The sequence below is a fragment of the Urocitellus parryii genome, chromosome 1, assembly GCF_045843805.1.
Source record: "Urocitellus parryii isolate mUroPar1 chromosome 1, mUroPar1.hap1, whole genome shotgun sequence".
Taxonomy (NCBI): Eukaryota; Metazoa; Chordata; class Mammalia; order Rodentia; family Sciuridae; genus Urocitellus; species Urocitellus parryii.
Genome location: NC_135531.1, coordinates 229,747,119 through 229,768,933, shown reverse-complemented (window position 1 = coordinate 229,768,933; position 21,815 = coordinate 229,747,119). Strand labels below are relative to the sequence as shown.

General features: G+C 33.9%; 1 protein-coding gene across 2 annotated transcripts in view; it reads right to left on the bottom strand.

Moving 5' to 3' along the window:
* Positions 1 to 1,533: 1,533 nt before the first annotated feature.
* Positions 1,534 to 21,815, bottom strand: part of Agps (alkylglycerone phosphate synthase) — a 141,603-nt gene continuing 121,321 nt past the window's right edge. For both annotated transcript variants that reach the window (XM_026391997.2, XM_077802919.1), the window contains exon 20: positions 1,534 to 7,054. In XM_026391997.2, coding sequence (XP_026247782.1) covers positions 6,933 to 7,054 — 122 coding nt within the window. In that variant the 3' untranslated portion in view covers positions 1,534 to 6,932. The remainder of the gene's footprint in view (positions 7,055 to 21,815) is intronic.

The window sequence follows — 21,815 nt, the reverse complement described above, 5'->3', positions numbered from 1 at the left end:
GCACTCTGCAGTGAAGCAGCCAGCAGCACAGTGGTACAGGGTATAGTCATACTCAACTGCATAACCCAGCAATGTCACTTTCTACCACTAAGCGTGTTTCTTAACTTTTTTTCACCAATAAAAAGGGGATAATTCCACTTCCTTGACAGTAGTGCTGTGAAAACAAAATTGCCTCTTTCCTCAGTCTGGTATTTGAAGGGCAAATTAAAAATTAAATAATTAATAGTAAATCTTAGGGCAGTGTTCAGCACAAGTACATACACTCAACTGGAATCACTGAGAAGGGTTAGAAGGGACCTTATACATTTTCATTTTACAAAATAGGGAAAGTGATGTATATGGATAGAGAAAAATGATGCATATCCAGAAGGTCTAGAGCAGTTTCCACTTTGTTCTAAACCTTTAGAACCCCATCATTTCCTATTTTACAGCTTCATGGTGAGACAGACTTTTTTTTTTTTTTCCCAGCACAATGAAGTACAATGGATACGGTTGAATTATGTGCAAGGAGGGATTTCAGAATTTGTCCATCAGCCAATAGTAGGCCCCAGGTTTATGAGTCTTCTGGAAAGACGTGCCCCTGAGGACAAACATAGGCAAAAGTAAACTTCACGTTTTTTCCTGACTGGGTAACACAGGAAATTGGGGCAGCAAGCTTTATCCTTATTTGAGTCTGGCAGCTGACAATGTTAAATTAAGCAAACATGATTGTGTATTTAATGTTTGGTTAACAGATACTGACTCATTGAATAAAAAGACTATTTGTGGACAAAATGTAAAAATATGAGGTGGACAACAGTATGTCAAATGGAATCTAAATGCTTGTTCATGGTTGGAAGATCAGGATGGTGGGTCAAGCAAGCCCTTATAAAGTACCTGTTGTCTGCCACTATTTAGATGAGAATACAGACAGTATTTGTCTCAATTTTATGAATGATACAAAGCTGGATGGGACAGAAAATATTCTGGGTACAGGTCAAAATCCTAAGATTCTGAAAATCTGGAGCAAAACCTACTAAGAGAACAAATTTTAGTGGGGATAAATAAAGTAACAGGAAAAGGAGCCTTAGAAAAATCACCTCCAGGGAAATGTGAATAAAATGTCACATGCAGAGAAAATAACCCTGTTAAATTTAATTTCAGTGTGCATGGAAATGCCCAGCAAACATGCATTTATTAGTGACTATACTAAGGGAGCATTGGTCCACCTCTGGTATATTTGTATTCAGGCCTACACAACTCACTTTAAAAACTGGGCACATGTAGAGAAGATTAGGATGGTGAAGGGTCTGAGAAATGACAGGAGCAAACGCTGATTGGAAAAGGTCTGAGGGCCCATGAGATCAGTCTTTAAACACCTGAAGAACTACACTTCAACAGAACAAATGGCCAATTCTTTATGACTACAGAAGGCAGGACAATGTATTAGTGGGTAGAAGTAAAAGGAACACAGGTTAAATGAAATCAGTATGAAGTAAATAAAAATTTCTGTAACAATAAGCTGTTTTGATATTATTTTATTTGTTCCCAGCACATCTTAAAAAAAAAATCACACATGGGCATTTGCTTATAGAACAGTACACTGGAGGGAAACCAATAAAAGAGAATCTGAACATACACCGAAAGCACAGTACATAGACTATGTTTTGAGCCCTTGTGGAGAACAACATGGCTCAGTATGAATTGACAACGCTATACTGGAATCTCTCAGGAACTTCCCTTCCCACTACATATCCACTTTTAGACTATAAATGTAAAGAGAAGAACTGTATGCATTAGTTACAGCAGTAAAATGGCTTACATACAAGTGCTTACCCACACATAATTCCCAAAAGATTACTAGAGTACTGGCAGGAATACGCACTGCCTTGGAGGAAGACCCAGGATAAGATTTTATTCAAGTTGTATCAGAGCCAAAGTATTTCACAGGCTTAGCAAAAATGGACAAAAATTAATATGACCTACACATAATTCTCCTAAGATTTACCAGTGTTCAGGAACAAAAATATTTATTAATTGGAAGGCACCATCACACAAAAGGACTGACACACAATATAAGGAATAGACCCCACTCCCCCTTCCAGGCTCTGCTCCCCAGGGACCATGTGAGCAGACATCCAAAGCACAGAGCGAGTGTCTCAAGGCTGGGTGAATAGCCACACTTCAGAGCTACCAGGTTGGGACAGTAGGAATGAAAATGTAGGGATGAAAATTCCTGTTGACTGATTAGTACCTCATCTGTATGTGAGGGTACAAGTCCACCATACAATTAATTAAATATGCTAGATGAGCCAAACCAACAATGGAGAGGATTATCAGATTAATGCACAACTACTTAATTCCTGACATGTTTTTAAAGAGGAATAGCCTTGAGCTGATAACTAACCTCTGTCTTTAAAGACTTATACTCTTTTTCTCATTTTAAATGGCTATTTCATGATGGGGGTGAGGGGGAGCAGAGGAAATCCCAAAAAGGCACTGTGAGCAAGGGGGTACTATTTAAGTAGCTCAGTAAATAACTATTTATAGAAACTATACCAGTATAAGCATATCATGTTCTTTTTGAAATCCAATTAAGAGTTAAAACATGTTTCATGTGGGGTGCTTAAGGTGGTCATGAAAAACACTGCCAACAATAAGGTGCCTTAAAAACATGTATATATGTTACTTGGAAATCTACATGAAAACCAGGTTTCTCTCTCTCTTTCAGACTGGGAATTCAGAACACCTGAAAAATTTTACTAGCAATACTTAATGTATTATTTTTCCTTTGTGAAAAATACATAAAATAATATCCTTTGGGAACCTAAAAAGAAATCATTTCACAGACCTAAAGTTAACTGAATTCAGTGATGGCTCTTTGGCTTGAGTATAGTTAGAAAAGCAAGAGAAAGCAAGAGAAAGCTCATTCTTTGAGATTCTTCCAAGGTTTTTTAAAGGGAATTCTTTATAATTACAAAAAACTAAATGCCTCCTAAGAATTTAACATTGATTTTTAAAATAATTAGAGATTGATACAACCTAGCTAATGACAGACTGTTAGTAATCCAAACAGATTTAGTCATAGGTTATACTTGATTAGGCTACATCAATAAAACAACAAAAACTAATTTCCTATTTTCAGATCAGTGGAAATATTAAGATGATAGACTAAAGATGAAAGAAAAAACCCATATGCAAACAGAACAAATAACACCTTGACACTCCCTTTGAGAAAAAAAAATCTTAGACCCAAGTCCAGTTTATTAATAATATGTTTCTATAATCTCTCAACATTATACAAGCAGTTTTTACAGTTAAATTTCACACTGAAGACAAACGCTATTTGGCTTAGGAAACAGAAAGCTGAGTAACTTACATCCTTCATATCAGTCAGTATATTTCAACAGTTTCAGTAAACCTTTCACACTTTCTGGATTTCAGCATCAATGTATAAGTTCATTTTTCCCCCTTTCCTTTTCAGGAAAGTGATATTAGTAAGAATTAAGTGAATATGTTGACATATGGCTCATTTGGGAACATGAAGCCTTGGGCAAAGCCAAGCTTCCATAACTCAAAGCAAAGGTGAAACAGCGAATTCTTCAATCCTAAACTGGCACCTGTAACACTTTCTGCTTTTTTCCTACCATGAGCTAAGCCCTAATTAAAATCAAAGTTGCTAAATCTTAAGTGATAAACAAAAAGCTACTAAAGCTGTCCTTTACTCTTATCTCAGTTCCTTAAAATGTAGATATGCTTTCCACAGCATTCCATTTGGCTGCCTCAAGCACCACCACATGCAATTTGTGAATCAATCCATATTGAATAAGTGTGTTCTAATATTGATATGGAATAGAAGCTCAACCAAACCCAGCCCATTTGAAGACTTAAGGGAACAAACTGCAGTTTAGGACTTCACAGCTTCTCTGATTGACTGCAGTTAAGAAGTAGCTCTGGAAAAATGACAAGGGAAAATCTCTGGGGCCAACATACAGAAAATGCAAGCTAGGACTTAGTTACTAATATTCTAAAAAAAAAAAAAAGGTTTCCTTGCAACCATCTGCATCTGGTATATTATGCACACTGATGGCAGCTCATCCTTTATTGCATTTTTTTTGTTTTCCAAATCAACACAGCTATGCCAACTAGATGGCTTCCAGCTTCACAAATAACTTTACAGTAACAGTCCCACAATATGAAAGCGCTTTTAGGAAGAAAACTCCTAATTATTCAGAAGCAGAAGAATGTAATCCTCTTTTCTGTGGTAAATACTGGGCACAATTAACACGTGACTTCCACAATTCTTACCAAATAAAAAAGCTCAAGACTAATTCACTTTTGCACTACTATAAATTGCACCAAACATTAAGGCAACAGTTTCTCTAAGGGCCAATAAGAGACCTGTTCATATTAGGTCTCTTCAATTCCATTTCTCACTAGCAGCAAGTTCCCATTACCATTGAAAACCCAACCAAGTGAGACATCATCAAAATATAAGCAAAATATTACAAACATGACTAGCTTAAGAAAGTCAGTGTTACCCAGTTAGAAAACCAAATAGGCTATGGGTCTTCAGAATTTTAAATAAACTTGTCCAGAATTAGTTAAGAAGCCTCACATAGACAATGTTCTCCAGGCTTTAACTTTCATGAAGCCATTTTCAGATACTTCAAAAACAAGAGGTATGGTTTAAGTGCTTCTGTGCATATTCATGAACTCAGTGCTCCAGACACTAAGTCTATACTCAGGCACCTCCCAGATATGAGTGTGTCAAAGCTGGGTGAAGGCTTTCTGATTTACTAAATCAGAGTGAAACAGTACTGATGAACGTTCTTGCGTTTCAAAATGATCCCTGTAGAAATGATTCCAACTACAAAATACAGTCACCATTATAAAATTAAGGTTGGGAAGGCCTGCATACATGGAAAAAGAAACACAAAAACATAAATCACTAATTTCCATAAGGTTCATGTAGAATAGTGAACACAATTCTAGGTGTTACCTTTATAGATTCTTAATATCTAATATAGATTTGTGAGGTTGTTGAAATCTCAACTCCCTGGGAAAGAATACTAGACCAATCACATGCAAAAGAATGGATCTGCTTGTGAATCCGTTTTATTTTTTAAAATTGCTCAGAAACATGTATACACTTTCAGTGAGATATTAGTACCTTACTAAATTTTACATTTTGATCACCAATTAGAGAAATCATCGTCATGAATAGATGCATTTTATAAAGTTGAGAATATGATCATTCTAGAGGCAATTTCCTCATCAAGTGTCCAACTATTTCAAACCATCGAGGGTTTTAAGCATAGATTTGCTGGAAATTTTATAATTAAAAATAAATCACCAATGAAGAGAGGCAGCTTCTAAAAATACATAGTTTTAGTTTTTGTCGTTACACTAGTACTTAATTTTGATTTGTTTACAGATTTAATTTTGTTAGTTTGAGGCCAATTTTAATAGTTAAAAATTATCATTCTGAAGTCTTAAAAATACATTTTGTCAAATTTAAATTTTCACTTTTCTGGTTAAGGCTACTTCAGATAAAAAAGATAGTAAACTGCCCCAAAATAGTTTGGAGTTGTTGCTACACAGAGTGTCCTTTCAAAGGATCATCTGCATTTTGACATATATTATCTGATTAAATATTAGTTTTAAAAAATTATCAAAAGTTAGGTATTGCAGTAAGAAAAGAATCCATCTTAAAATGTAAAACATGAACCAAACAGACAGTGATTTAAAGTAATAATTTCACTCATTTTAATAGCCAGGTTAAATGTAAAAATGTTTGCTAAATGTGATTAATGTTTTCTTTATTATGTAAGAAATATGATATTTCAAACTTCTGATTATGTATATGCATTAATACATTTTTAAAAAAATTTAGGTTAAACCAGTAATTCAAAAAAGGCATTAAACCATTATTAAGAACTAATTTGAAACTTATTTTCACATGAAAATTTACCATGCTATTTGGGTTAATTTAAAAAATTAAAGATTTTTGTCATTGAAACTGTTGAGGCTTTTAAATCCAAATGCTAAATCATGACTGTTTCTTTAGCCAAAGGGCTCTTTCAGCTGGAGACATTAGGGTCAGGAGTCTTCCTTCTGTTCCTGTTGCAGCTTCTGCAGCTCAGCAACAAGCATGGGACAGGAGAAACACTGGGACTCAGGGTGGATAAAGGCATTCATTTCATAGTAAACCTGTCCTTCACAGGAATAAGTGAGGGATAAGTCAGCTTTTCTTACAAAACATACTATGAATGATCTTAGTGATGCAAATACAAACTCATATATCAGCAGAAAGAGAAACATCAAGAACAAAAATGTGTCCCCTCACAGAGTAATTCCTATACTGGTAATTACAACTGTATACTAATTTCAAAGAAAACTGTAGGCCAAGCACCTTATAGAATTGAAGGCCTCCTAACAACAGGTTGCCTATATTCTTTCCTCCCTTAATGTCCTATCACAGTATAACATGTTCTTAGAAAACATATACCTGTATCACTCCTCAGTGGACTCGTTTCCTAGATAACTGCTTCCCAAAAACGTTCTTCTTCTTTTTTCTTTTTTTTAAAGGCCAGAGAAGCAATAGATGATACCAAAAGCCTCCTTTGTTCCTCAAGAGGAAGCATTAATCTAAAACAGCAGGCAGCATCTTCCTCTGAAATATCTGGTAGCCTTGTGATGCTTGACTAAAATTTGAAATTATAAACAGTTGGCTGTAAACTGATATACCTACACTGAGAGAGATTTAAGAACACCATCTGTCAATCCATAGATGTGGAAACAAAACTACAGAATGAAAGCAAACTTATGTTAAACCAACAATCAAATGTAGCCAAAATATAGTCCATAATGTATCTGATTACTGGTATAACCATACAGTTCAAGACTTAAAAAAAAAAAAGGTGACATTTTTCATAATGATACTAATGGATTTATAAAAGGTTTCTATTTCCAAAGATATTACTGGGGTCCACATATTCCTTGACAGACTTCAGCATTCCAAAGCCGACATCGGAGATACATTCCTTTAGCCACTGCTTCCGCAACTTGCCCACTGGAAAAAACAAAATCAAAAATGCTTCAATATACACTATGATGCTTGGAACCAATCAATCTTGTGACCATGAGTGAACAAACACTGTTTGATAAATGCTTTTATTCAAAAATGAGAAATGTTTTGCTTTATTTGATTTATTGAGCCCACCAGACTATCAAGCTCATTAAGCTCAATGCATTCCCAGGGGAAGTCTGTGCTCCACAGTGTCTCCTTTCTCTGTAAACTATGAAATGGAGATTGAAGGGAGCTTGGACTGAGATTACAGCCCATTTTACAAATAAAAATGATGATTAAAACATGCATTTCAAAAGAACCCACCCCCATCTTAACTACTAAAACATACCAAGTTTCAGAGAAAATAAAGTTAACTAAAGAAAAACATCACATTGGGATGAATTTGTTAGCAAAGCTTTGCAAAACTAACAGAATAGTTCCTTAAAATATTTTAAGGAGCACAAAGACTTTTCCAAAAAAAAAAAAAAAAAAAAAAATCTGAATCTTTAACAGGCTTATGGGGAAAAAAATTTAGCTGTGAAGCTTTCTGTTTACATTTTCTTGTCACAGGCTTTTAAATAAATTTGCATGTTCCCAAATAATGGTTATTTTCTTCCTATTGTTTTTTTCTAATTAAGAAATATTTTGGGCACTGAAAAAAATCAGATGCCTAATCCATTTTAACCTTAATCTTTAGCTTTATAAACTATCATGTTCTTATTCTTTGTTTCTAAGTCTTACTAATTTAATTTGAGAATGAAGTAACATAATAATTAGCAGCAAGAATTATATTTTAAAAGACACTCAATGAAAAACAAAACTTTTCTAAATATAACTTTTATAAGAAAGGATATGTAAAAGAATTCTGAACTGTCAACTTAATTTGGCACTGAAAAACAAAGCAATATGCTGACTTATCTGTGGCAAAATAAGTAAGTCTTTTAATTTATGGTTAGGATTATTTGTAGTTAGTATTTCTCAAACACATGCATTACTCAAATGGTCATTTTCCACAAATGTTCATTATGATCCAAAGTCATCAACAATGATTTGTTGACCAACCGAAATGGGAAACCTTCTCTCATTAAACTATTCAGCTTGTCACTCTAAAATGCACTCCCATTTATCAGGCTGCAGCAATACATCATAGCATCTGCCTTTTGGAAACCTTAAATACCATCTCAACTCAACTCAAACCATCTTCTGTGTCCAGTTCTCCAGGAAACCATCAAATTGTTATCAAAATAATAAATAGTATGGTTTCTGCCTAGATTTTAGAAATAAGGGAGTATTGCTGGTGTTAAGAAAGGGGATAAGATAATGAGGTTCAGGAGGGGAAAAAAAACTGAATTCAAAATAAAACTTTTGTTTAAAATATATCTAAAACCAGAGGCAAAAATTACAAATTACTACTTATACAATCTCTGCTACGTAAGAGATTTTTCTGCTAGGATCTTTTATTTAAGGGACAACTCATGACTATGCATTAGCCTTAGTTTTCTCATCTGCAAATGGATTAGAATCTATTAGATTAGTCTATTAGATTCTAATATTCTATGATTTTAAGAATTTAACAAGTTAAAAATCAGTTATTTCCAGATTTGCTCTGTACGATTAAAAAAAAAAGCAACTAGTCTAAGTGTTGGAGGTGGCATTAGATTACTGTGTTACTTTCTATAAGCTAACTACACTGAAGCAGCTCAAGAGGGGCGAGAGCAGTCAATGCCAGACCACTGTTATCTGTAATATAGTTTCACTGAATGTGTCCTGTGGTTATAGATGTAATTGTCCTGAAAAGACTGCAAACAACTGCTCCAACAAGATGAAGCACATTAGAAGCTCAGCAGGATGCCCAACAGCTAGCTTGTCTGCCTGGTTTTACACCTCTAGTAATAATGCAATTCCACAAGGAACTGAACCATCATCTGAGAAGCCACCCAACAGCCATTGCATATTTAATGAAGTCTCTCACCAAGCGCTGGAAAACAGAAGGTGCTTGGAGTGCATCATTAGTTCTGTCAGAAGGATAATTTACACATCTATCTTGTCAAATTTTCTATGGTTTATACTTTTACAATAATCAATCTAACATACATTTGATTAGTGAACTAGAAAGTTAAAAAAAAAAAAAAGAACAGAAAAAAAAGACAGTACAGCCAACATGGATCCTCATAAACATACTTGATGAAAGAATTTAACCCCTTGGTGGCAGAGGTCTGTGAGCTTCTTTTAGTACTGATAACAGAAACTGAAATGGGGTTAGAAGCCAGGGCTTATACAATTAAAGGGATTAGAAATCTTTGGTTTTGTTCAACAAATTAAGTCAACTACATTGTACAAAAAAAAAAAAAAAAAGCATAGTATAAGCAAAAACAATGTGCATTATAAGGCAATTACTGAAACCAGTTTGCGGCTACAGAAGAACTTTCTGGGGCTACCTCAGATTAAAACAACAAACTCCACAGGCCTAATCCAAGAGAAGGAAGACTCTGAAGCAGAAAATTTATGTTCCACAGCTAGACAATAATGCTCTTTGCTCAACCCTTAGACTGCACTGTGAGGCATTTGGAAATTAGCTGGCTATACTGTCCTGCAGACAGATGTACTATATATACATATGTAACACATATGTGTTACATAGTACTTGCCTAAACATTTGTACAGTTCATTTTCTGAAAGGGAAGAAATGATTTCTCTTTTATGTAGTGTGCCACATTGCAGGAGGAAAGAATGATGAATAAAAATTGCAAAAATAGTAAGAGAGGGCCTAAGAATACTTTCAACACCTGGTATTATCATCCATTGAAAAGGCGTATGCACATTCAGACCACATAAAGCACATTCTTCTTTCTAGGCCTGGATCATCTGATGTGAGACATTCATGGCTGCCGATCCAAGTACCTTCCTTTTACTTAACTGAGAGGTAACACTAGAGCTACAAATGCCTGGTTTACCGTCTTCAAAAACAAGACAGATCCCAAATTCCACAATTCATTATTACTCTAATAAAGAATGCCTTAAGTATATAAACCAAATATTTAAGTCTTGTAAAGTATTTTACAAGGTACAAAAAAGGTGAATCCAAAATTGAATGTTATGAAACTAATGGTGTAGGGGGAATCTAAACTAAAAACTGAGTTCACCTTTTTAGAGTCTGATTTTGAATAATAAATATACAAAGAAACAGTTTTTTTTTAAACATGTCTTTCTAGAATATACAGTACATTTTTTAAAATTTACTTTTGGAACAGAGAACATGAAAGCTTTCAGGGATAGTCTCCTATTCCCTTTGGATGCTAACAAATCAAGGAAGAACTCAAGTTTTGTGGTATGATCAACAGTATAAAAGAATAAACAGACATGTGAGGGGCACGGGGTAAAGAGATTTTGTATGTGGAAAATGTGAACATGGGGGCCAACCTAGCCCTCTGGGGCTACTCATATTCACCTTATCTGGAACTACTCTTTGTGGTTTAAGGGATCAAAAACTTAGCAAAAACTATCAAATAGTTCCATTATAAAAGGGACAAACCTGGGGTTTGTTGGGTACAGAGGTCTCTTTAGCTAGATATATTTTAACTTTCTAAATTCTCCTTTTGATTATAAAGTCAAAAAGACTTTTTTTATACTTTTATTTAAAAGAATGAATTATGAAATGAACCATACACTTAAAACTTACTAAAACTACAACACAGAAGTAGAATTTATCCAAAACCAAAAGCAACTACTCATTATTATGACTGCATTTTGAGGGCTGAAGGTATATAGCTCAGTGGCAGAGTGCTTGCCTAACATGCCCCTGGGTTCAATCCCTAGCATTGCAATAATTGGAACAAAAAACCCTGTATTTTTGGAAACTCAGTTTTGAGCATCCTCGATAGCTATTTAGCATTAATATACAGGTCATATTTTAAAAAGAAAATCTAGAGTTCACTGCTGATAGAAGTATTCTGAGCAATGACTTTTTATTTCTAGATTTAATTAATCAGACCAAACTCCTGATAGATCATGTAAGGAACCAGTGTTGCAAGGACATCCAGTCTCTTGTCAGATGAGGCTTTGGAATCCTGGAACTTGTTAGGCACTAACAGAAACAGGAACAGAGAAAAACAATGGACTGTTTCTAGTCTTTGAGTTATATAGTACACCTCACTGTAATATTTCTTCAGATGGGTTTTTTGGCCTGAAAAAAAAGAAGGTAGTAGTTTATTTGTGTGTGCTATAAATATAAAACACATTTCTGTTTGGTTAGTTGGTTTCAGTGGAGGTGTTTACTGAATGTTAGCCAACAGACCTCTAACAGAGGGAATGATAACATCTACCCTTTAACAGAATATGAGACAGGACCATGACTATTAAAACAAAAATAAATTTAATGCTTAATAGGTAATAAAGGTCAATTTGATTTAAGTCATATGACTAATTTTCTACTAATTAAACTTCTGATATCATGAAGACAAGTTCATGAATATCAGGAACTTTACTAAAGCAGTTAAAATCCAGTATTATAAGATTTTTCTCTCATTGTCAATACTCAAAATGTCAGTTTTCTTAATGCTAAGTTTTCTTTAATACAGTTTAGCTATAAGTGTTTACAGATCCTTAAGTAAGTCTTTAGAGATTATGAAACTGAAAAAAAGTTTAGATTATTAGTATGATCACACATCAGAAGAGCTGGATTGAGCCTGTCCTCAGAATCACAATTAAGTCCTAATTATATTGTATGTTCACAAATGATGCCCTGGCACACTTAAAATTTAAACCAGAGTAGCAATCAATATCCATACAAAAGAGTCCAAAGCCAGTGAACAGGTCAAATAATCTGAGATAAGAATAGAAAAAGACAAAAAGCATCGTATGCTTCTTGAAGACTAAGGCCATGTTTTATTCTTCTTTGTGGTGCTGTTGCATAACATAGTACACATCATACAGTAAGAATTCAATAAATGTTAGCTGAAATTTAAAAAGTATGGAACGACAGTTATTCCGAAGCCATACATATGGTGTAGGAATTCCGAAGCCATACATATGGTGTAGTATTTAGGGAAAGAAATATGGGTTTCCTCAACTTCCTTTGATTGTGTCTGTCTTGCATTTCCTATATTTTGACATTATTTCCTGGATATATTCAGAACTGTTATGTAGTAGCAAATACAAAAGAAGTTACATCAGGAAATCTCAAATTCTCATTTCCTTCACAATCTCTAGAACTTTCTGAACTATATCAGTCTTCTCAACTGGTGTGATTTTGGTCCCCAGGATACATTTAACAATGTCTAGAGACATTTCTGGTTGTCATAACTGGGACATTAGTAGCATCTACTGGGTGGAAGCTACAGATGCTGTTAAATGTCTAAAATGCACAGGACAGTACCCACAGCAAAAAAATATCTGGCCCAAACTGTAAACATTAACAGGACTGAGAAATCCTGGTGTCTGTTTCCCAGTGCTTATCTTTAGGTGCCCAATTTCCATGAAGGCTACTGTCACTGCTACAGCTAACTAACTGGATCAGCAGCAAGAGACTTACTACCATTTGCAAAGGGACCTTGTTCTAAATTTGATATTACTGATCACACAGAGAGAAATTTTGGGAAAAGGGGCAGACAGAAGTTAAATCTGTGAGACTATCAATTATAAATGACTAATGCTATTTAATCTAATGTCTACTGAAAAAAAGTTTCAAGTCATATTTTGGGAGACTATTTTCTAGATGAAAATTCATGCAAAGTAAAGCTTTTAGCATTGTCCAAAAGAACACTCTAATGATAAAGAAAATGTTCTATATCTGCACTGTTTAAGATGGTGGTTATTGGTTACATGTGGCTATAAGGCACTTGAAATGTGCCTAGTGTAACTAAGGGCATGAATTTTAAATTAAATTATTTGATTTAAATTTAAAATTAATTTAATTTAAAGTTTAAAATTTAAATTTAAATTTAATTAAAATTTTAATTTTAATTACAGAATGTAAATATAAATGACTACATGAATACTAGGGGTTTCTGTATTGACCCGGCAGAGTTACAGACAACACAAGAAGTAAATTCTACTTATAGTCACCTATTTATTAAAGGATCATCTATTAGGACTGTTTGCTAATCACTGAATCTAACCATGAAAAATATTCTGTAACAATATAATAATGTATTACAGGTGCTTTCAGACTATAATTTTCTGTTCTACACACTAAAACTGTTGGGAAGAAAAAATTCTCTTTAGAAGTCTAACGAGCAATAGTAGTAACTATCTTCTCCTAATGATACTGATGAGGCACAAAGAAATATAAATACAGCATGTAGCAGAAGAAAGTGAACACAATGTTGTCCCTGACTGTTCTCTTGAACTGTAGCATCTGTAGCTGCACAGGGTGGGAAAGGGTAGGAATCAATACATTCTTGCTATGGGTTTTCTGTCAGCTCCCAAATCTGCTTAACCTACGATATAGCTGAAGTAACATAATGTTCTACTAAATTAAAGGTTAAATTGGTTTTTAGTCTGTTCTTAGGATAACTATTTACTATATTGCTTTAATAGAAAAAATATTATAATCATCATCTAAAGTCTATGAGAAAAGGCCAATCACAAAGAAGAAACTGGGAAAATTAATTTGAAGGGCAAAACAAAATTTCTGCTATCTACAGCAATCAGATAAAAACTCAATGTTGGAAAGGCTACACCCATCTGAAGGTTATCAAAAGAATAGGATATTGACACTGATATTCAAGATATACAAGTTACATCATTAAAGGGATCCCCCATGTTGCCTGATTATAATCACCTTCTCCCAAGTTCTGACTCCTTTAGAAACCATTAATCACTTCTCTAGTTCCTATAATTTTGTCATTTCAGAAAAATTATAAAATCATACAGTATGTAATATTTTGAGGTTGGTTTTTATATACTCAGCATAATTCCATGGAGATTCGGCCAACCTGTTATATGCATCAATAGTTCATTCCTTTTTACTGCTGAGTAGTATTCCATGGTATGGATATACTGCAGTATGTTTAGCTATTCACCAGCTGAAGAATATCTGGGCTTCCCAGGTTGGGATCATCACGAACACAGCTGATGTCTTGTTTTGGATATGTGGTCTGCACATATTTTCTGCCTCTTTTCCTTCTCCTAATGGAGTCTTTCATAGAGTAAAAATTCTTAATTTTGATGAATCCAGTTTCTTAATTTTTCTTTTTATACTGTTGGTGTCCAGTTCAAGAATAAGAACTATTTGACTACCTCTCAATCCCAAAGATTTTATACTATGCTTTTCTTCTAAAAATTGTAACATATTATGTTTTGCATTTAAGTCCATTACCCATTTCGAGTGAATTTTTGTAGAGATGTGAGGTTTGGGTCAATGCTTTGTTTTGTTTTGTGTTATTTTTGACCACAGATTTGCAACTGTTCCAGCACCAGTTCTTGCAGGAGGATATGCTTTCTCCACCAAATTGCTTTTGTATTTTTGTAAAAAATCAGCTGGATGGATATATTTGTGTGGGTGTTCTTCTCAATTCTGTTCCACTGATCTATGTGTCTTTCCTTCAAAACCACACAGATTACTGTAGTTATAAGACTCAAAATTTGATAGACTGCTGGGCATGCTGGTGCATGCCTGTAATCCCAGCAACTCAGGAGGCTGAGGCAGGATTACAAGTTAAGGGCCAGGCTCAGCAACTCAGCAAGACCTCCTCTCAAAATAAAAACTAAATTGGTTGGGGGTTGGGGATGTAGCTCACTGGTAAAGCACCCTGGGTTAAATCCCCAGTTTTAAAAAAACAAAACAAAGAAAGAAAGAAAGAAATCAGGTAGACTGATCGCTGTCATTTTATTCTTCTCTTTTCAAAATGTTTCAGCTATCTAGTTCCTTTGCCCCACCACTTCTATTTTAGAATAATCTTTCCTATAATCACAAAATATTCTTCCTGCAATTTTGATCTGGAGAAAGCTGACATTTTTCACTATGTTGAATCTTCCACTAACCCAAGAACACTATATACTCCCTCATTTATTTAGGTCTTCCTTGGTTTCTTTCTTCAACATAATCTTTAGCACACGGATTCTATATCTATTTTGTTAGATTTGTGTGTAAGTATGTATATGTTTTATTAGATTTATGCCTATTTCATTTTTTGAGGAACTATAAATTGTATTGTTTTAAATCTTGGTTTCTATATGTATTATTTTTCCCCACTCTTTTATTGTTATATTATAGTTGTACATAGTATATGTATTATTAATGTATATAAATGCAATTGATTTTTGTGTGTGATCTTATATTCTGCAATTTTGCCTTGTGTAGATTCCTTAGGATTTTCTACAATGACAATCATGTAATTTACAAATAAGGGCAGTTTTATTTCTTCCTTTCCAACCTATATGCTTTTAATTTCACACTACAAGCTTTTCAACAAATGATCCCAAGGCTGATCTTTTATAGAGTGTCTTTTGAGTAGTCTTTTGAAAAGTTGCTGATACCATTAGATTTTGTTAAGACCACAGAAAAGAGCTAAGAGTAGCTGCCCTGTGTTTATAATAGAAAATTATTTTGATAGACACCAATATTTAAATTAGGACTGGTTATGCTTAATCAAGGTTTTTTACTTTCTGACAAGGTCTTAGATATAATTTTAGCGAACGAACAACTTAAAAACTTCAGTCATAAATTGAAATTAAATATGTAGCTGACATAAACTCTGCTGGTTAAACTGCCCAGCTCGTCAGTTATAAAAACAAGCATTATGAAGATTAAGTTAAGCAGACTTTATATTTCCTATAGCCTCCAGTTCCAGACTACATCTGTTTTCTTTGATACACAAAACCAGAGTTAAAATAGCTCCATTTATCACAGCATGATTGTAGGCAGACAAACCAGCCTGTCTGTTTCCAGATAGTGAAAGCAACTGTTATTAATCACAATTACAGGCCAAACCCACTATGAGAAATTGCATCAATATTCTTCCAACCCCAATCTCCTCTCGTAAAGAACTCAAAAATGGTACTGAGAGCATCATGACACTCCCTGAAGGTCAGTAAATAAAGATGCTTCTCTGAGGTTGGGTTTTCAGTTCAGGATGCAAATCAAGGAAAACCTTTTGAACACATAAAAAATAAGTGATGCCTCAAAATCTCCAGTATTGATTAAGTTTATCAGGACAATTAAATGCATTATTTAAAATTCATATTGAAAAGGTTTCTTCATGAACTATAATGAAAAGTAACTGATATTTAACATTTATGAATCAAATGATTTTAAGTAGAGAAGCTATTATAGAAACAGACACTTTTCTGCAACAAATTTCATAGCTAATAGTATGAAAGAAAATTTTTTTCTTGCCTTACAGATTTTAAGAGACCTTCCCATAGAGTGAAGTCAACTGCAGGTTGACAAAGTATTAAGTCCATCACTGACTCATACCTTTTGAATACATGGATCTTTTCCAGATAAACTGCAACCCTTTCTTCAATGGTTAAGACAAGAGATTATGAATACACACCAGAGTTCCTCCTAGTACTGCTATTGCTATTAGAAAACAAATGCACTACAATTTTGAAAGGACCTACTACACGCAAGGCATTTTAGATACTTTACATACATTATCAGAGTTAGGTCTTCCAATTAATCTATGAGGTAGATACTATTATTCTTGTATTGCAGGTAAGGACAATTGCAGTTCAGAGAAATTATTTCCCTAAGACTACATGACTAATTAAGTGCTGAGCCAGGAGTCAAATACAGATCTCATTCCAAATCTGATATTTTCTATTTATCAGCCCCTCAAATTCATGTTTTGTTAAAAAGTGTGAATGAAACCTTGTACACATAAGGTACCTATGGAAGAACACTAAAGTGGCTGGTGGTATGGAACTTCAGAGAAATGCACATTATTCTCCTCTGATCTATTTATCCACTGAATAACTGACTCTGATAATATACGTTCCCAGAAATATTATAAAATAAATTGAGTCTTCCTATGATTAAATAGGCTCCTATATTCAAACTGGGACTGTTTATTAAATGTTTAAAGCTAAATTAGCAATGAGACTATTGCCATTCTAATATGAAACATTTAGACTTGTGTGAGAATTTGTAAAACTGCTCTAAATTTTGCAAGCACTTAGGTATACATCTATCCATTCACTTAACATGTTCATATCTACTACACAACTAAGTACAGCAGTCAGTCACTGTTCTAGGGACTGGGGAACATAGTGACAAATAAAAAAAAGTCAGTAATCTCACTGAATTGAAACTACAGAAGAGGCCAAGGAAGATACCTCTAAGAAGGTGATATTTCTTCTGGAGACCTAAGTGAAGGAAACAGAGCCATACACATATCTAAGGGAAGAACAAGAGAAAGAACATTAGAAATTAAAGGAACAAATATTATAGGGCTTGAAGAGGAAAAAAAAGATTACTGGTATGTCTGAGGAACACCAAGAAGGCCAACACTGCCAGAGGAGAAAAAGTAATCAGAAACATGGACAGAGAGATGGACAGATACACTGTTTACATCTTCGAAGACCCTGCTAAGGAGCTTGGGTTCATTTCAATGTAAGGAGAAACCACAGATTTCTGACAAGATTGCTCTGGCAGTGAAAAAAAAAAAAATGAGAACACAGTAACAGAATGGAAGAGGCAGATCAGTTAGGAGGCCCCTGCAGTAGTGCAGAAAACAGAGTGGAAAAAGGAGGTGATCTTTTCAGGTACCTCTAGGTACCTGATGACTCTAGTCATCAGATTACAGATGCTCTTTTAAGCTGTGGGATTGAGGTAGATAATCACAGAGGGAGTGAACACAGTAGAATGAAAGCTGAGGGCTAAACCCTGAAACACTCTTAATATTTAACAGTTTGAAAAGGGGAAAAGCATCTTCATCTGAAGTATATTTTGTATTCAGGCTTTTATGGTTCCTTTTTCAAAGAATTAGAGAAATCCAGGTTGTTTGAAATTTGTTTCTAAGCAGTCGTATCTTTGACTACATAGAAAATAAAAATATGAGAAATAGGATAGAAATTTAAAAAATTATATTTTAAATGTGGCAGAACCTCTCAATAAACTAAGGTCCATTCAACTTAAAGCCAATAATTTCTAAAAATAAATTATTTCACTAAAATTGGAGTCCTTAATAAATAAAGGCCTCTAAATATAGAACCTGACATGTTAGATAGTTATACAAGTAGTTTTATTTTAACATAATCTGACCTACATTTGTTTAACTATCTGACATTGCTGACATGTTAGATACCTATAGTCAGGAAGTATAAAGACAACTAGAAAGTGAAACTGATTTATGGGCAAGAACTGAGAAAACAAGGAAAATATCTATGAGTAGGAAATTAACATTCTGAATCATTTCTGCTCATCTGTTTCATCTAAAGTAAGGTAGGTAATTAATGTCAAAATTAAAGAAAGTTTTGTGTTTTTTAAAAAAGAGTAGTCTCATATGTATTTCTAAAACTAATTATGTATCTCTTTTCAAAGGATGTCAATTTCAATCTTTTTAGATTGTAACCATTTCAGATATTTTTGCTGTTAAGAGGACAGGGATACTGAAGCAGAAGGATGTGAGTTCAAATTCAAATACTAACAGTTGCTTATCTGGGGGCCACTACTACACATCAAGAGCCTGAGTGTCTTCGTTTGAAAGATAGGAATAATGCCCATTCCACAGCATTGGGAGCAGGATAAAAAGAGATTAAGTCACACAGAGACCCCCCCCACACACAACAAACTTTTAGAGCTTTATAAATGTTAATCATTTTCTTTCATTCTTTCCTCCCTTTGCTTCACTGTTTCAGCATCTATAGCATTTACATGCTTATTTAAAAAGTCACTTTTTAAATGCTTTTCAAAGAAAAGGTGTCTTAAAGTGGTAATGATATCACAATCCCACCAATTCTGATCAATGACTTTTGAAACATTGTAATATTTTACTCTAATGAACTACACAGACCCTCAAGGAAGGGTGTTTCATTCCTTTGTTAGCAGATGAGACATATTTATAATATGGAAAACAGATTATAAGACATTAAAAGGCATTAAAAGCATAGTTTGTATCAAAAATACCACAGCACTGCTTTTTGCCCTTTTGGCAAAAATCAAAGGTACAAATATCACAGGGTACAATCCTGATGGTGGGGTGGGGAGGGGTAGAGACAGAAACTGACAGGAATTATTTACATTTTTGCTTTAGGACCAAGGACTGAATAATCATGACACTGCAGATTAAGGTTTACATTTTTCCAACTATTATTTTCTTATTAACTTTCTTATTAACTTCTATGTGTTAATATTAATATACTTATTATATTAATATTAACACACATAGAAGTTATTATATATTAATTATATTAATATTTGCACAGGTTTCATAAATAAAATCCCAGTTTTAAGTAAATTTATACTATAGCTGTTTAACTATATTATTTTAAATTTGCAAATTACTTTTTTCTGTAGCGTCAGCTTTATAGATATATTACTTTGAGTACATTTATGTAGGTTCTGTTAAAGCCAAGCAAGAAGCTCTCAGTGTCTGAGGTGTACCTAAAACAGTAACATCAGTATTTCTGGCACATTACACTTTTGCCACTGCTGGAGGGACTTGACTATCTTAATAGATCTTAAAGAGATAAAGAGCTGAGGAAAAAACTGTGCATTTGGCTTTCCTCTGCAATGTTTCAGGTCACTTGCTCATTTCCAACTTCCACAGAATTTTTGACGCTGTAAAGCTTGAGTGAGCTAAGAATATTATCCCACAATTAAGGAAACAGCTCACCTAATAACCAGTTATCTAAATGACAAGCTTCTGTTTCTTCCTTATATAATTCAGCCACTCTGATCCTTTTCCAGAATTCTCTCTCTCTTACATTTACTATTATAAATACAGAGCCTACACTGCCCAGACAGGCTGGGCTACTCTCTGGTAACAGAAAGTAAAAGGTACACTATTGATTGCTGGCATGTGCAACATTGTTGGTTTCTGAAAGGACATTTTAATTTTTCTTCAAATAAGTAATATGTCTAAATTATTCTGCCTCCTTCACTGATGCAATCAATTCAGATTAAAGAAAATATGAATACTCCATAATATTATCTGTTTTTAAAAGTTCTTTACTTATTAATAGAATGTCATCCTGAAATAGAATTGAAAAAGACTTGAAATAATTTATGTGGTCTTCAGAACATTTAAAAGAAGCTAAAAAAAAATATCTAAATTTCTTTTTGAAATATCTCTCCTTTAAATTTTGAAGATTAGGTGTTTTCTTTTTTAAAAAGAAATTTGTTGTTTTTAGATACACAGGATAATAGTATAATTTTGACATATTATACAAAAATGGAGTATAACTTGTTCTAATTAGGATCCCATTGTTGTGATTGTACATGCTGTGGAGATAAACTGGTCATGTATTCATACAAGAGTACAGGAAAGTTATGTCCAATTCATTCTACCGTCTTTCCTATTCTCATCCCCACTCCTTCCTTCCCCTTTGTCTAATCCAATGAACTTCTATACTTCCCCTCTCTAACCTCCCTTGTTACGGGTTAGCATCCATATATCACAGAGAACATTCATTCAGCCTGTGGTTTTTTAGGACTGGATTATTTCGCTTAGCATGATATTCTCCAGTTAAGTTTATACTGTTAATCAGAAGCTTTTAATTCTACTTGAGAGACTTCTAATATGCATTTTCCTCCTTTCATTTTTGTAATTCTAAAATTCATTAGAATCTCCAGCAAAGGGGGGGATAATGAGAAGAAAAAGAAGGGAAAGGGCAAATTCATTCACTTTAATAGTTACCAGACAACTAAGTTAAAATTTTATTTGTGGGGGTTAAGAAAAAAGTGAGGTGACAGCAAATGATTAAAATGATATAATGAGGCTAGGAATTCTTTCTGTTTCATTCATCTACATTAGCAATCTTCTCCAGGCTTGACTGCAAAAATGCTATATGCTCAGAGGCCTTTTCCCACCAAATTCTTTCATCCATTCTGCACAAAAGTAGGGACTGAGTGGGCTAAGTAGTTCAGGTACTGATATATAGCAACACAAAAAACAAAATCCATGTCCTCAAGGACCCTAATGTCCCAGTAGGCAGAGAAACATATTTTTAAAAAGCACCAACACACAGCATATTAGATAGTAAGTGCTATGAATGAAAATAAATAGGGGAAGAAGGATATGGAGAATCCAAGGCAGGCGAGGATTTACATCTTAAACTGAGTGGTTATTTGTCTTCATGATCTCATTAACATTTATTTAAAATTTAAAAATCTACACATTTCTATTTTTCTAAGCATTAAATTGTATGCAGGGATTTATTTTAAGAACAAATTTTTGCTACAGAACTGGTAAATAATCTCAAAAATTAAGATTTTTAATGACAGAATGAATGGTCATTCTTTAACTTTTTTTAAAAGATTGCCTCATATTATTTTCCAAAGCTTTTGAAGGTAGATGTATCACCATCATGTTGATTGGTGATACAATAAATTCTATAACAAAACTTGATACTTATATCAAAATGACTACCAAGTAATATAAAACAGCATTACAATCTTGAAAAAATTTTTTTCATATGTCAATTTGCTGGTTTGTGTAGGTAGAACAAATAGCTCTTCAATATATGTATGACTGATGTCCACCTATATTCCAACAGTGGCTGAAAATCATTCATGAATGGTATTGTTTTGCTGTAATGACCAATTATCTCCCAGGCAAGCTGGGCTTCTCTCTCGTAACATGAGACCCCTGAGAACCCA